Source organism: Branchiostoma floridae, chromosome 5 (genome assembly GCF_000003815.2).
Source record: "Branchiostoma floridae strain S238N-H82 chromosome 5, Bfl_VNyyK, whole genome shotgun sequence".
NCBI classification, from domain to species: domain Eukaryota; kingdom Metazoa; phylum Chordata; class Leptocardii; order Amphioxiformes; family Branchiostomatidae; genus Branchiostoma; species Branchiostoma floridae.
This window is the reverse complement of record NC_049983.1, coordinates 21,518,356-21,535,412: the sequence shown is the minus strand read 5'-3', so window position 1 is coordinate 21,535,412 and position 17,057 is coordinate 21,518,356. Positions and strand designations below refer to the sequence as shown.

At 41.5% G+C, this 17,057-nt stretch overlaps 1 protein-coding gene across 1 annotated transcript; it reads left to right on the top strand.

Annotated features, from left to right (window-relative positions):
- Window positions 1–11,046: 11,046 nt before the first annotated feature.
- LOC118416256 (alpha-2Da adrenergic receptor-like) lies at window positions 11,047–14,855 on the top strand. Its single transcript, XM_035821341.1, has 5 exons — window positions 11,047–11,441; window positions 13,094–13,249; window positions 13,697–13,786; window positions 13,923–14,160; window positions 14,511–14,855. Exons 1-5 carry the CDS (start codon window positions 11,047–11,049, stop codon window positions 14,853–14,855), a joined length of 1,224 nt encoding a protein of 407 aa, XP_035677234.1.
- Window positions 14,856–17,057: the final 2,202 nt, after the last annotated feature.

The window sequence follows — 17,057 nt, the reverse complement described above, 5'->3', positions numbered from 1 at the left end:
CGGTGTCCAAAAATGAAATTTCCCCAGTTTCTGGCCCAAAATGGCACTTTTGCAAAGGCGCGGACCTGCGGAAAGTTTTCGGGGTCCAAAAATGAAATTGCCCCACATAGCCCCATATGGTCCGTTTCTTGCCCAAAATGGCATTTTTGCAAAGGCGCGGACCTGCGGAAAGTTTTCGGGGTCCAAAAATGAAACCACATCGCCCCACATGGCCCGTTTCTGGCCCAAAATGGCACTTTTGCAAAGGCGCGGACCTGCGGAAAGTTTTCGGGGTCCAAAAATGAAATTGCCCCACATAGCCCCATATGGTCCGTTTCTTGCCCAAAATGGCATTTTTGCAAAGGCGCGGACCTGCGGAAAGTTTTCAGGGTCCAAAAATGAAATTTCCCCAGACCGGCCGACATGGCCCGTTTCGGGCCCAAAATGGCATTTTTGGTCTCTTCCTTTTTCACTAAGGTACTTCAGAGGCTGTTTTCTTTCATGTTCTTATTAAACTTGTTTGAAAATCTTAGATACCATGATTGAAGTCGTAATATTATTATAACTTAACATGAATGCAAACCTTCTAACTGTTCTTGACATATATCCCACATTACCTCCCAAATGAAAACAGAAAAGCAAAGAATATCTCCATCTTCATACAGGTAATAACAGATCACAGTTACTGAAAGTACGAGGGGCATTCAATAAGTAATGCCCCTGACCCACTTCCAGTTGTCTGATCTAGATGAAATTTTCCATGTATAATGAGTCATATCTCTATGGGTTATGTTGCAAAAAACAGCTCTGAACTAATTGTGGTTACTGATTTACTGGTGTTTGAACTGAGTCAGGTGTGAAATGGACCAGGTGTGAAATGGAGCAAGTTGAGTGTCGCGCAGTGATCCGGTTTTTGTATTTGAAAGGACGCACACCAAAGGGGACTTTTGATGAAATGAGAAAACTTATGGTGATGATGCCCCATCATATGACCTTGTAAAACGCTGGCATCCTGAATTCAAACAAGGTCGAAAGTCTGTGGAAACAGCTCCCAGACCTGGTCGTCCCTCTTCTGCCATTGATGAGGCATCTGTCGGAGGACCAACCTGGGATGTCCTACAAGAACGGTGTCCAGAGCTACATCAAATGATGGGAGAAATGCAAAATTCTGGGTGGTTCCTATGAAGAGAAAGACTAATAACTGTGCCAAGTTTCATTAATCTCCTGCTATGGGAAATGGGTCAGGGACATTACTTATTGAATGCCCCTCGTACACTTATCCTTCATAACTACACTCTACATTGTAAGACCAAGAAAGTCACAGAAATACATCTTCTTACTGCTTCAACATTCCGCTTAGCCGCCACTGTCTCTCTGTTCTTATCCTTGTGAATTTCTGCCAGTTCTCATAAGGCCTTTGTTGCCCTTGCTTGTAATATTGCACAACAATGTAATCTTTCCTTTCACACCTCCTTGTTCATACCCTTTCAATAGTTCATCATGACATACAAAACTGTCCCTTCCTTCCTTAGCCTACAATTTTATCACCACTGGAACAAACCACCTTAACATGCACAATAAAACAATGACACACTTTAAAAAAAAACAATTCAAAACAATAGACATGACATAACGTTACCAAGGACAATTTGCTACATCATTCCTTAGCAATTATAAACAATCACTTCATAAGTACCTTATGCATCCTTTCGTACTTTGGCATCTTCCATCCAAAGTCCTTTCCCATAGTAGGCATCTTGGCACAAATCAACTGTACTATTGAATAAAGATACTCTTTTTGTAAACAAACATTTCTTTATGGTTGTGGCTATTGACAGGATCGTCCTGTCAGCAGTAGAAAACTTTGTACTATAGACAGGACGAACATGTCAACACTAGAAAATGTTGCAGTCCAAAGTTGACAGGATTTTTTTCCTTTCTTGTCAACATTGGAATAATTGCCACCGTTGACAACCAATTGGAGCTCGCAGAAAAGTTTCTTACAACCAATCTCAGCCTCCACAGTTACATGTACCTGTGGCAGGTAGTCACACCTGTGAATTTTTCTCAGGTGAGGGAACGATTTAGCCATTAGGCTAATCTTTTGGCAATCTTGGATTGGCCGGTTTCATGTTCAAATCCCACCTATTCCTCAGTAGAGTTGTTACAAGAAACAACAATTACGCATTTGTCAGTTTGATAGAGGCAGAGTTTTCTATCTTGTAGAAATTTTACAGCAAGGACGTTATATGAGTATATATAATACAGTAAGGAAAGAACCCATGCACTGTTATGTTGTTAACGTTAGGCCACAGCAAGTAAATTCTAAGGATGACATCAGCGCACGCATTAATTTTTGCCTGATTTCAGAAAAAAAACAAGAATTTTTTTCTTCTGCAGGGATGGTCAACATGACGATAAAGTACCAAAATGAGCAAATATGTTATATTGTAGCCTAATAATTGTACTTGTAGAAGTGACACTTGCTAGGTACCCAGGGCTGTAGTTGTAGAAATGAAACTTATTGGATAGTTGTAAAAGTCTCACCAATATGGAAGCCATGAGTGTGGTGACCAACTTTGTTGGTGATGCCAGTCTACCACACTAGTGTCACTTTTACCACACCAGTACATGTCTTGAATACAGGAATGAATGCCTTGTTGGCTCTGATACCATGTTTTGTCCCTTTGATTGTTGTTACAACATTCATCACAACTTTATGGTGCCTATTTTTGAACTTGTAGCCATCTTGTTTTTTTTCACTCATCCTGGTTTTTTTTGCCCTAAAGCACTATTTTTGCGGTCTGCAGAGAATGTCATCCATGAAATTTACTTGCTGTGGCCTTATAATGGATGCTTTCCTTTGTTAAATTAACAATTAAAAAAGTAAGTTGCTTCATGTTGTTGGCAAAAATTCAGACCTGACATTACTCTCTTGTGAAATTCAAAATAGGTGACATTAAAGACTATGTAAACTTTATCCCTGTACACTTAAAACATGTCCTAAAAGATTGCAACCTAATTAGATACATGTAATTACTTGCCAACTTTGCAACAACTTGCAATAAACAAAGCTTTTCAATTTGTTTTTCAACATATGGTTGAGTCATTTTTTTCTGTCACCTAGAAAATTTGCCACTAACATATGGATGATCCTGTCAACAGTGCAAAGTTTACTGTTGTCAGGATCGTCCTGTCAACAGTGCAAAGTTTCCTGTCAACAGTGCAAAGTTTTCTACTATTGACAGGATCGTCCTGTCAACTGTGCAGAGTTTTCAACAGTGAAATTTTTCCACTGTTGACAGGACGATGCTGTCAATAGCCTCAGGCTTGCTTTATTCTCACCAAGGCAACGTTTTAGTCGAAGGGCCAATGCTCTAGAACACGCTTGTTTTACAAAACAGCGAAAACGACGCCACGCGCCTCTCCCGTGAAACTAGCCTTTACTTAAGTACTCATAGCATAAAGTTGGTTGACTACAGGTCCATGAGATTTGGCATGCTGAAAGCGCAGGATTCAGCGCGTCTCATCATGGTCAAATCATTGGTGTTTGTTGAGTTACACTTTGAAAAATCGTTCCATGAACATCGCACACTTTACGGGAAGTTTGTTGGCTTTTAGCAAGCATAAAACGTTGATGAAAATTCTTGAAAATCGGTGTGCTGATTTTCAGAGACATTACCTTTCATTTGATATATAGCTTATTGTCGACTGGAGTGGTTGATAGCGCAGCACCCAAATAGAAAATGGCCACTCTGTTGAAATCAAGACGCCGCGCCGCGCGCGTTCCGAACACAATTGGAACGCGTCGGCCCAGTAGAAAGCACGGGACTTATGTTAATCTTTGTCACGGGATCGTAAGCTCCTAAAATTCTCCATCCGTCTTAAAGTTGATATGATAATTCTCCAAAAACTTAGCTTTCACTTGATATATATCTAAATGTCTCTTTAAATGGTTTGTTGCACAATGGTACAACGCTGAAAATTGTCACCTCGTTATACAGACGCGGCACCTAACGTGTTCTAACTCGGAACGCGATCGCTCTGCATACAATCACGGAACTAGACGGTCAAATTTGTCACGGTGTTGTAAGCACGTAGAGTTCATGAATATTCTTGAAAATGTGTGTAATGATTTCTAGAAACCTTTCCTTTCATTTGATGTATAGCATTTTGTCGACTTGATTGGTTGATAGCGCAGCACCCAAATAGAAGATTTTCACTTGTTATAAAGTACGCGGCTCCTCGTGCGTTCTACCGCGGAGCGCAGTATCTCATCGTGTAGCTGTAGAACTTGACAGTCATCTTTGTAACGGCGTTACAGTCATGACGAGTTCTCTATCCCTCTTGAAATTTCTGTGTTGGTTCACGGAAACCTTAGCTTTCATTTCATGTATAATTTATTGTCGACGCTATTGGTTACTAGCATAGTACTGGCAAATAAAAATGTTCACTCTGTTGAAGACGCTGCGCCCCGCACGTTCTACCGTGGAACGAGGTCGCCCAACGTGTTGTCGCAGGTTTTCTGGTGTAAACTCGTTGCTCCTGAAATTAACCAGGGAACTTTGGTATCATTGTAAAGGCAATGAAATGGACTATCACACTATGTCATTAGATAATCGGATCTAGGTGAATTGTAAAACAGACAAGGACAAGTAGACTAGACAAAAATTGCTAAAGTTTCAAAAGCCATAGTGCCAGATGTCATTTTGTAACGCGCAAAACGTGTACATAGTTGTGCTGGAAAAATCCTGTAGATATGAAAAAGCATAAACATTATACAAGTCTAAGGTCTCTTTGTTGCACCACAGACAGTTGTTTACATCCATGCAACGGCCTCAAGCTGTACCCCGACGTGCGCCGTGTCTTCAGAGAATAACGCGTTCTATATGATCTGAGCCGTTTTAGAAAACCCCGGAAGTAGAACCGAATATTCGATGCTTGGCCGTTAAAGTTACATATTGATCGTTACAGCACAGACAGCTTTATCTAAACTGTTTATGCCTTGACTAAATGCCCTAAGATGTCATCGAAGCGTTGGTTAGAATAAAGCAATGGTTGTGTAAAATGAGTCTCTTTATTCAGTGACGTAACGTTACAACCTGACAAAAGTATTCACAACAGTTACTATACTACCGCATGCAACCACTCCGCTTAAAGGGCAAACTTGCCAGGATACCACACTTCGGAATACACCCGTAAAGCATGTGTTCCCTGTACCTCCGACCATTGAATGATAAACTTATCAAATCCCAGTGCTGCAATACCCAGTTAGCCACCAGAGGGCCCTACAACACTGAACAATGACTGCTGAAAGCACAACAACGTAACGTTACCCATATGACATTACAGGCTATCAACCTCCTAGACTAACTTTTTCAACTACGCTAATCCATTCCCTACCAACACGTGTTGGGTCAGTTGTAAAAATTACCTTTATCATATTCCCTATATGACTAGTAAGCTGTCCACAGACTCCACACACGTGCACACACGAAGGTAACGTTTTCATGGATATACATGTAACGTTACATGATTTGAGTCTACGAGTAACGCTTACAGTACAGACGGGCACGTGTACATTGGTTTTGCGTCCAAATAGGTCAAGGATTTCATTTCTTCCATGATGTGTCGCTTCAAGCAGCCTCGTTGCATCTCATTAGCATGTTAGAGATCTTTATTTTCTTGGAACGATATGAAAAGAGTGTCTTTCAGAAGGTTAATTTAAAATTCTTTTGCATTCGGAAGATGTTATTGAAATTAGATGAGGCTGCAATTGCATCACTTGACAAGCAAACAAAAGGAAAGCAATTTGATGATTCTGACAGGCGCTTGCCAGGAAATACCTGAGATTTATGACAGCTTCAAACCTCCGTCAATGCAAAGACAGCCGCCAGTCGAATTCATCTGTACGGGCCAGGAGCGTCTGAAGCTATATTGAAAAATTGTTGGAAAGACTAGTCCTAAGGCTTTTGATTAACAAGGTATAAGCGTATCAATGAGACCAAGGACCTTATGTATAACGTTCTTGGTGAGACCAATTGGAAACGAATGACAGTCAACTGTACATTATGCAAAAGTGTTAATGTTATACATACGCGTGTAACTTAACCCATAGTCTGTATGGAAATAAAATCATATTGTATCGGACAACGTCTTTACGAGAGCTAATGATGTTCGTCCATCGGGAGTCGATGAGGACCTTGACTTCAGGAGTGTAGTTCAGTTCAGTCGCCCTTGTGGGTCCGGGCGTGGCTTATCAGTCCGATCCTTGCACGGAAGCACCGGCCGCAGACGTTGCACTGAAGACCAGGTGGCGGTTGTGTGGGTGGATCTGCTTTCCTTGCCTTGCGTGTCTCTCGCCTGCTGACGGCCAGGGCAGTTCTGCGTTTCTCAGCAATGCCTGCGCCCTGATGGACTAAACGGCGCCACTGAGATCTGTCGGAAGCGGCAAGTTCCCAGCTGTCCACGGGGATACTGAAGTCCTTCAGAGTTGCCTTTAAACTGTCCTTGTAGCGAAGCTTCGGACGTCCAACATGTCTTTTACCCTCTGCTAGTTCCCCATACAGTAGGATCTTGGGTAAGCGATGGTCGTCCATGCGACGTAGGTGCCCTGCCCATCTTACTTGGGCCTTCTGCAGGAGAGTGTGTATGCTGGGCAAATCTGCACGGGCGAGGACGTCTGTGTCGGGGATGCAATCCTGCCAGCGGATTCTCATCAGTCTGCGCAGACATGTTGTATGGAAGTGGTTCAGCTGTCTGGCATGCCTGCTGTACACTGTCCACGTCTCGCAGGCGTAGAGAAGTGTGGTGAGGACAACTGCCTGGTATACCTTCAGCTTTGTACTGAGGCTAATACCCCTACGCTCCCAGACAGTCCGTCGGAGTCTCCCAAAGGCACTGCTGGCCTTGGCGATTCTGCAACTCACTTCCTCATCTATGTTGGCCTGACTGGACATGGTACTACCCAGGTAAGTGAACTTTTGAACTGTGTTCAGGACTTGGCCATGAATTGTGATGCAGGGCTTCTTGTATGGCTTGCCAGGGCGTGGCTGGAACATGACCTCTGTCTTCTTTGTACTGATGACTAGTCCAAAATTGTCACAGGATCTTGAAAACCTGTCAGTTGAGGATTGCATCTCCTGTTCAGCTGTGGCATTGAGAGCACAGTCGTCAGCAAAGAGGAAGTCTCTGATGACTGTCTGCTTCACTTTTGTTAGTGCATTGAGCCGGCGTTGGTTGAGCAGTTTTCCATCAGTCCTGTACCGGATGCTTACACCTTCTTCACTGTCATGGAATGCATCGGTGAGCATTGCTGTGAAGATGATGCTGAAGAGTGTGGGCGCCAGGACACACCCTTGTTTTACTCCGTTTGTCACTGAGAAAGCAGGTGATATTTCTCCATTGTCCTGAACATGGGCGGTCATGCCTTCATGGAACTGACGAGAGCTAATAATGTGCATGTAACATTCTGGCCTGCTCTCCTCTCTGAATCAGATTTGATTTATCACTTTCGTCTTCCTCTCCATCTAACTTTAAGTGTAAAACACTTGAATGCTACAGTAGCAGGATCTAGGACACATGTAAGCCCGCCTTAACATTCATTCTCAAAAACAATTCCAAACGTTTTCAACGACTCGTTTTCAAAAACACCTCTACATGCATTTTCTGTAGGTGATTTTGTAAATGCTTAGATTTTTGGATGGAAATACATGTAAAGCAGACCTTAAGGCAAATTAGTGCGTTTACTGTGTGCCAGCACAAACTGTATGGCAGATTAAGTTAAGAGGTTTTTAGAGTACCTCAATAGTGTTCACACACCCCAAGATCACTACACTACACAAAGGTAAGGAAAGGTAAATCAGTCTGAGGCCAAGGGGTAATGCTTTTTCAATTGCTGCCGGTGCCACCAGGCAAGCACAATAAGTTACTTCCTAGTCTTTCCATAAGTGTGTTGGTTTTAGTTGGTTTGGCGAATTCTGATGCAGTATAGCGTTATAGGGGTGTCTATGTGGCGCAACGGCTAGAGTGTTGGAATCAGAATCAGTAGGTCCTGAGTTCGATACTCGTCATTACCCTGCCCCCATGACGGTGGAGTGGCGTCCACCGAGCCTCATGGCTAATCTTAATCTCGAACCAGATCCACGGTGCGTTATGTATAACGTTAGTATCAAACTCCATTTGACTCCCTTAGCCGGCTATAGTCCCTGGCCAGCTTTGATACTATCTTATGGCACCGTAGGATCTGCTTGGAGATTAGGCTAATCTGTCTAAAGGTGCCAAAAACACCTACGGATTTGGTGCTGCCAGTGTGGCAACATCTGCACACTTGCCACTAAGACACGTCAATTTTTTTAGTTTTTTTTAGAGCGTTTTAGTATTGCGCGGTTGAGGACGTAATGAGACGAGGAACCATTTAGCATGTAAGTGTATGATGATAAATGCGATATGATATCCCAGCAGACTTTTATAATTATTCCAAGGCAAGTAGACACACAAATATCAAACGAATGGATAGTACAGATATTAGTATCAACAATGATGTGCTTCGGACACACAAGAATGCACCAATCGGCATCTGGGCATCTTACTTGGAATTAGCAATAACACGTTTTTCTTGGAACAACATGAAAAGAAAACGCCAATCTTTATATGGATTATGAAAGTATGTCCGTAGTATCTTTCAGAGGGTCCATTACAAATTATTGTGCACATGGTACGTATAAAATGTTATTGAGATTAGCTGAGGCTAATTTGAACAAAAGGAAAGCAATTTGATTATTATGACAGCCGGTTGCCAGGGAATGTCCGAATTAGCAACAACACTCTGAATATTACCGTGTACAGACCCGCTGAGTTACACATTGCCCATTGGGATCGCTGTAAGATCAAAGGTCGTGAAGATTAAAGTAAAGGCTAGGCATCATTATCTAATCATCAAGACAAGAAGGAGTGATGTTATATATTCCATTATAGATAATATGTATGCCATCCTACACCATATATATATATATATATATATATATGTGTGTGTGTTCTTTTTTGTTTTCATTTCTATCCATTATGAACTTAGAAAATTGTTATTGATAAGTATCCTGTCCAAATCCTGTCCAAATCCATATGTATTGTCACTGTTTTTGTCAGCAGGGTTAGCCCTTTGTAATAGCCATATGCAGCCCTGGCTGTGTGTTCTGAACAGCCAAACCAATAAATAAATAAATAAATAACTTCATAACTGAAAGGAACCATATCCCACACAGCAGTCACAGTTTCAGCACCGGGGACAGCACCAATCATGTCAGTCTTATTGTGGCGTATCTATGGACTAAATAGAGCAGGATGTGCTATAACGTCAGTACAGCCTGAATAGTATTGTCATCTCTGGGTAATTTTGCATAGCAGTTGATCAAGCATGAACTCTCGTTACCTCACTTGTCCTTCAGAGATTCCTTACTTATGATTAAGACTTGTAGGTCTTTTATGTTGGCAATGACCAATGACGTATGCTCATTACTAACGTACAGATATGTTTTGTGTTGTTGTTAGCAGATGAAACACCAAGAATTCGTATTGAGAACAATACCCTTGACTGGCTAAGATGGCTACGGTTTCATAACTCAAAGTGTGACTATACCCAACTTACGATATTTTGTTACGTTCTGTAAACTTCGTTAGAAATTTCGGATCTAGGAAGGGATGTGACAGTATGAATCTTAGCTGCTATAGAAAATGCATATTTTTTCATCTTTTATTTAACAAAAAATAAGAAGTACATTCACAGTACAGTGGTGCCGTGCTCAAGCTAAGAGCTTATGTTAGTGAAACCACTAACAAAATATATTCAGTAACATACACACGGGTACGGGATCATCGTTATGAGTATGTATGGCAGAAGTGATATAAATAAAACGATAATGCTAACATAATGCCAATAATGTACACTATCCTTATCAACAATAGAAAATGTGTTAATTATGAAAATCGTTTCGTTTCTAATACAACTGAGTAATATGCAATATCTGAGTATCAACTATAGAGGAGAGCAGAGGCGAACCTGTAATAAACAAATGTTTAGTAGCTGTTTCTGATACGGCATTTATATTTTAGAGTAAAGATATTAAATATTTCTAGTCTATCAGAAAGAAGTAAACGTTGTTTCATATATCTAGGTCAGTACAATAAGTAGTGCTTTCACACCGACAGCCGCAGCTATAAGAAGGATTATCAACTATAATGAGGATTACGCACAAATAAACTAACGTTATGATTTAAGCTGCAGGTGCAGAACGAAGACGCGTGAGAATGGCGTAGTTGTACCTTGGGCCAGGGCTAAAATAAGTTGGAGCAACAGGACGTACAGACTTTATATTGTACTCTAGAGGAGAGTGTTATTTGCTAAAAGACCACATCTTTATGTACACAAAATCAACTCAATGTGTAACAATTAATCACAGATGAACAAATAAATGGACCATTTACATGTATAATCCAGTAACTGAGTAGTGGCCCTTCATGCAGACCCATCGGGTGTGATGCATGATGGGAATAATGCCTTAACTATTGGTTCCTATGAGATAATTGCTAAAGTTCCAGGTCAACAATATATATATATATATATATATATATATATTTCATTTAGATGAAAATCCAAGTTTTATATATAGACTTGAATATAGTCTTCAAATACACGTATAATATATATGTTACGATAGACTTGAATAAAGTCTTCAAATACACGAATAACCGACAATCATTTACATCTGTTGTTCACACAAAACAGTGTCAAAAGAAATACTGATATTTGTTGCAAAGAGAGTTTTTTCTCTACCTGTGACCAACACATTTGCTAGGACCTCCTAAATGTATCAAAAACTGACCTAATGTTTTCCAGTAACGCCCACCATTACGTCAGCTCACGTAGCATGACATGTGTCGTACCAGTCTTTAATAAGTCTGTCCTTTCCACCTCGCCCCCACTTTCTGGGTTCCAGGGCTTCTAATTCTGTGTATATTGTCGTACACATTAGTTTTTTTTTGCTTATTCGCGGTTCGCTTATTCCTACGAAAATGTTCTCTAACAACACGTCAGTTCAGCTCAACGTGACAAATGTCACAGTAGAGTTTGACTGGGAGCCGTATTTCTACGCGAGTTCCCCCTATGGAGAACTCCAGCTCGTGTACCTGGGCGCATCGCTGCTGCTGGCGGTCGGCGGGAACACCGCGGTGCTGCTGACCGTCCTTCTCACCGAGGACCTCCGGACGCCGGGGAACGTGCTGATCTGTGCGCTGGCAGCCACGGACATCCTCCAGGCCGTCACCAAGATCCCGTTGGCCATGTATTTCCTGGTCATACGAGAGGCTCTAGTCTGCGATGCCTTCCAGGTGGCCGTCAGCGCCATATACATGTTCTTCGGAACCTTCTCCGTCTGTATCATCGCACCCATCTCACTGGACAGATACTGGTAACGTAACTTGTCTTCAACATCTGAAATAATATTAATCTTATGTAAGATACCCTGTAGTCACTCTCATGTACACCCGCATTTGTTATCATTCACTTTGGGTGTATATCATTATTTCTCTGTTGAAACACAGAACAGAAAAATATTCCTCTTAAATTGACACAGAATTTCATGTACAAAGATCGCCAAAAATGTTTTCAAAATGAATTATTACTGAAACAATGCCGTTTGGTTATTTTAGTTGCAAAAATATTGGGGTGCATGATGGTTGATGGTTAAATATGAATGTGGAATCTGGAGTATTTCAGTCCTGGGCACGAATCATGTACTATATTTAAATCCCGTACAAAATGTAGCTAAAACATATTGGATAGAGCTATAGAGGATTGAACATAAGGAGGGATCTTAGCAAAATGTCTGCCCCAGTCCTTGGGCGGCTAACTCCTCTAGCAAATTATTCAGCCTCATGACATGAGGAGTTAGATGATGACTTCGGTAGTTTCGTGTATCAAGTTTTTCAGGTAGAGACTTCTGTTATTGCTGTATCACTTTAATCTCCCGTGACTTTCGCTCGTATTTGATCGTCTGTCCACTCCTCCATACGTTTTCCCAGTAGTAGATTCCATTTAATGCACATTAAAGCTACGCTAAGTAACATGTAGTCTCCAGTCAGATGTGTGGCATCAGCACAAGTCTTTTCGCTGGCCTTTTATCAGACTTTTAAGAGGTCCTGTTTTCCACTAAAGAATTATATGTTTACACACACACGTTTACGCACGTAGAAGCTGAGTGATTAGGTAAAAGCTGAGAGATGTCGGGAGGTTTCCGTCTCCTTGGTGACACTAATCTCGAGGTCGATGTACGGCTTCGTCACAGCTTTGCACAGCTTCTTGCCACTTATTTCGAACGTCTCAAGGGTGGTCCCTTAACTAGCTTACTAATCCAGGATATTTATTCGTCCATTTGAATGTAAACATGTAAGTCTTTTCACGTCTTATTATGCGCGCATGGCGCATTTTATGTACTGTTGGGTGATCTAGAAATATACACGGTGATTATCCACGTCGTACATAAATATATATAGTATTCGTGTCATGCTGGTATTTCAAAAAGACACTTACTTTTTTGTTTGTCCATTTCATCACGCTATGTCTTAATGTACATGAAATCGCGGAAACTCACAGCTGTATGCCTACATCTGTGGCGTTACCTGCATCTGCATCTGTATGAGGCACCCCGTATACTAGTAACTCATGTTGTAGACCTGTTGTGTTATCGACATATGTTTAAGGGGTGCAACTGTAACCTAGGCGTAAATTTGACGGGAAAACTGCCAAGAATTTCAGAAAAAATGACTTCAGCAAAGCTGTATGAAAGTAATAATGTGAAATATTGTGCAAAATCGTGAAATACGGATAAATCTAACAGTGCTTTCAGCTAGATATGCAAATGTCAGGTGTGACATATAGTCCAGGGTAATATAACTAGCTGCATCATCTCAGAATATTTAACTATTTCATTCAATCGATTTTTAAAGTGTGTTCTATAACCTTAGTTGAACGATGTCCTAATAACAAGTATGTTACATAAGGAAGTGGATGTCCTTTAATGTGTCCTCCAAATGTCTCTATATTCTCCATACACCCTCTTAGGTTCATTTGCTCCCCCCTGCGATACCCAGACATCATGACCAAGACCCGCACGGCGCTGCTGACGGGCGGATTCGCGCTCCTGACCTTCATCACTGTCCTACCGCCGCTGATCGAGGGAGGGCGTGACAGCTTCTTCCCCACCTACTTCGTGTGCAGGTACTAGTATGAGCTCCGAAAAACCTTCATTGACTTCATCTCGTTTTGCTACTCATTTGATGCCTAAAGGGAGGGGAAGGTTCTACATGTGATTGGTTAATCTATATAAGATCCATATATTCACCTGTGCTATGACTACTGCACAAGAAAAACAACGTGAGCTAAGACTAAGAGGACGATTTTATATAATGGTTATCTTAATTTGGCGAATAAAAAGCTCGTTGTAATGTAGACAGTTGAGGACGAGAGTGACTGAATTTCGAGAGACATTACTTTTGCAACGATATATATTGTCACCACTGAAGAGATGTTACATCGAAGCGGACACAGCAGTGCTCAACATGCATGTATCAGCTTTTGGAACTGAAAAGGGGTGTGGTTGTGTTCTTCATGATTTTTTATGCTTTTCTGTTGATATATATACATGTATATTTTGTGCCATCACAGATATGAGGGACCTGCTCGACTGATCAGACAGTCTCTGATGAACACGTGCTTTGCCATCACCTTAGCCACGATGTTCTTCTGTTACTACAGGTACGTTTTATTACTAATTAACTTTTTTTCTCGCTCTGTTTATGTAACGTAACTTAATACTGTCTTTGTGTAATTTTGTTACCAAATCAAAATGTTTATTCGTAGTCACCTACATGTCACTACATCTCTACTTCAGGATCTGGCGCGAGGTCCGGCGACAACACGCTATAGTTCAGCATCTGCAGCCCGCGCCGCTAGCCGACAGGACCCAGGGAACGTCCAAAACAGGAGGGCAGACCCAGGACACTACAGCCGACCAGCCTGGGGACGAGAGTGACCCGGCAGATCTTGGCGAACGGTGGGCGTGCCCTCGCCATGCACACGTTAACCTCGGCTTTCAAGCGGAAGCCGAACCTTCAAAACCACCTGCCCAAGTATGTACTTGACGCGCAAAACTTATAACAGTCGATGTAACACACCAAGTGATATTCATTTCTCACCATCTCAATCATTAAGTATCTAGTTCCGTGATATTGAATAAAAACATCCCCCATGTAGAGTCCCAGCCTCAGAGTAGAATAGTAACAAGATGCCTTCAGACTTGAGCTTTCTTGAATAAACAAAGATTAAAAAGTATAATCTCTAGCTAGACTCACGTTGACAAGCGTAAGATCCTATAACGTTAACAAAGTACTCCACATCAACGTGTATACATCATAATCAGTTGTGCGTTGTTAGTAACAAGCCCAATATCAAAGTAACCTTGACAACATTCTCGTTCCAGGATGATCCTCAGCGTAACGCTGTCAGCCAGCCTTCGGGTCAGCCTGTACCTGCCGCACAGGAGCCGAGCCGGCCGCTCCTCTCCCCGGAGTTCCAGAAGCGCCTGAGGACGGCCGGTACGATCATGATGGTCGTGGTGGTGTTCTGGGCGACCTGGATCCCTTACAGCGTCACCATCTTCCGCATGGGCATCGTCGGGGTGGAGGAAGTCGCGCCAACCGACGCGGTGTGGCAGAGACTCTCCCTTCTGGTCTCCATGGTCTCCACCTACTCCAACCCCATCATCTACGCCTACCGGAACAGAGAGCTGCGCCTTGCGTTCCTCCGGCTCTGTCGCCATCGCTAACTTTGATTTAGTCATTGTCGCATGTCTGACACTAGCCTGGGCACCATCGTGTTTCTACCGGGGCTCCTTACACTCGCTTGAAAAATATTTTTAGCGAGTGTACGGAGCCCCGGTAAAAATAGAATGGTACCTAGGCTAATGTCAGACAGGCGACAGGACCCAGGCTATTCTGACATCTGCGCAAAAGTAAGATACAAGGTGTTAATATTGTTATATTGTTGTCAGATACTAGTAATTACCAACTTTATTTACAAGCGAAATGATCGTTGTGTGAAGGTACTTTGTTTTGTAGCCATATGTGGTCAAAATTTGCACAGACGATTATTAAGGTGTGTGTTGATATCCACATGCCTTATATGGCTTAAGTGTTCTACAGTAAATAATTGTACCTAACAGCGCACAACTGACGTGCTTAGGGTGATATGATGGTAAGAACTTGAACCTTTTTATTCTATATTGTACCTAAAGTATATGTGTACATTATTGGTGACCAAATGTCTTCATGTAGGGCCTAAATGATGTAAAGTAGAATTTCTTCTAACAACGCACAACTAATGTACACAAGATAAGTTGATGTCATAGGAAATAAAGTAAGAACTTGCACATTTGTAACAGCATGCTGTATTGGACGTTATAGAATATCCTGGTGTTTATCAGAGTGAGTCTATACTTTATTGTCATGATAGTCTTAATTGCATAGCGAAAAATGTTGATGATCATTGTATGGGTGTACAACGTATGTAATAACGTTAATGCACATAGATAATAGTGCAATGACAGTTGACGCACGGCGCAATCCATGTATAGCATCCTTGTGTTCTAATTTCATTTTTCAATTATTTTGCTTTCCTGTCACTGACAAACAGATTGAAACAGATTTGAAATGGTAATGTACAACCTTGAATGCCCCTGTCCATCTGCCTCCAGTGCAAATGAATACTACAGTAACAAGGTACATAACAGTTAAGGCATTTAGCGCTAGCACAAACTATGTAGTAGAGTTAGTGATGTGCTATATTGCCTTTATGATAGTATTTTTCTGTCCCTACATGTAGACTCGTCAATATCAGCAACGCTGTCTGATATTCTGTGTAATGTATTTTGTCACATTTGATAATAAATAAATAAGTGTGGTAGACCAAGCTTTGCAGAGTTCTTGGAATCCATATTTCCTTATCTGTACCGTAATAGCGTTCAGACATTCCGGGATCACGGCCACCACATAGATGCGTGGTAAACCTACCTCAGAATGTGGAGAAGGTTAATGCTTTGTCGATTACGTGTATAGGTAAAAGTGCGATGTCGTGACCTCGCCACAGCTGATGTTTTGAGCCAAGCATACTGAGTCACTCCCTACGCTTCTCGATATCTATCGTAGGTTTTACGTGTTCCAATGTTACGCTTAGCAATGCGCCATGTATCAACTGTTGAATTGTCATCTCCGTGGAATATCATCAAAGTGCACTTTTCTGGCGTGAACTTTCGCTCCCTCTGCGTCCTCACGTAATTTATTCTTTTGATTAGGACCTAGCCTTGTAGGTCTACACCAAAATTGATAGTGACATATGCTCACTTTTACATGCCTCTACGTGGCATTGCTGTTAGCAGATTCGAAACCATCTATAGTTCATAATCGGGCGAGTGGCTGAGATGGCTATGGCTTAGTGAACTGTTTGAGGCGACCAGAACGTAAAAAAATGCTAAATTTTGCAAGAAAGTCAACATATAACGTTACATTATTGTTATGCAGTTGATACTCGTTTATCTAATTTTAAGTTTCATTTTTACTAACGTTAACGTTAACGTTAACGTTATAACGTTAACTTCACAAATTTGAAAAGAAATTGTTCATGATGTATTGTGTTATTCGCACCAAAATAGCTTAGTTCTACGGGTAAGTTAATGCTTATTGTGATGTCATGTACGGAGGAACTTTTGTGTACAATTGTCAACAAAGCGTTTGTTCAAAAGACACCTCAATCCAAACTGGTCCTAATCCTCTATCTCATAGATACAGTATTGTAACGTTACACACCACCATTGTAAATAACATAACCGTTATACATTTTTATTTGTACAAAGTTACTTAGATAGAGGAAGGAGTAACATACCGAAGGAGTATTAAACGTTACATGTACACTTTTGTTCTCGGCATGGTGCAGTTATCACAAATATCGCCTAGGGGCGTTGTTTGCTCTTCCC

What these genes read in the sequence shown, in the direction of transcription:
- LOC118416256 (XM_035821341.1), top strand. Translation starts at nt 11,047, where the DNA reads ATGTTCTCTAACAACACGTCAGTTCAGCTCAACGTGACAAATGTCACA. An exon ending in ATCTCACTGGACAGATACTG is followed by an intron (nt 11,442 to 13,093) that starts GTAACGTAACTT and finishes ACACCCTCTTAG; the next exon opens with GTTCATTTGCTCCCCCCTGC. An exon ending in CTTCAAAACCACCTGCCCAA is followed by an intron (nt 14,161 to 14,510) that starts GTATGTACTTGA and finishes TTCTCGTTCCAG; the next exon opens with GATGATCCTCAGCGTAACGC.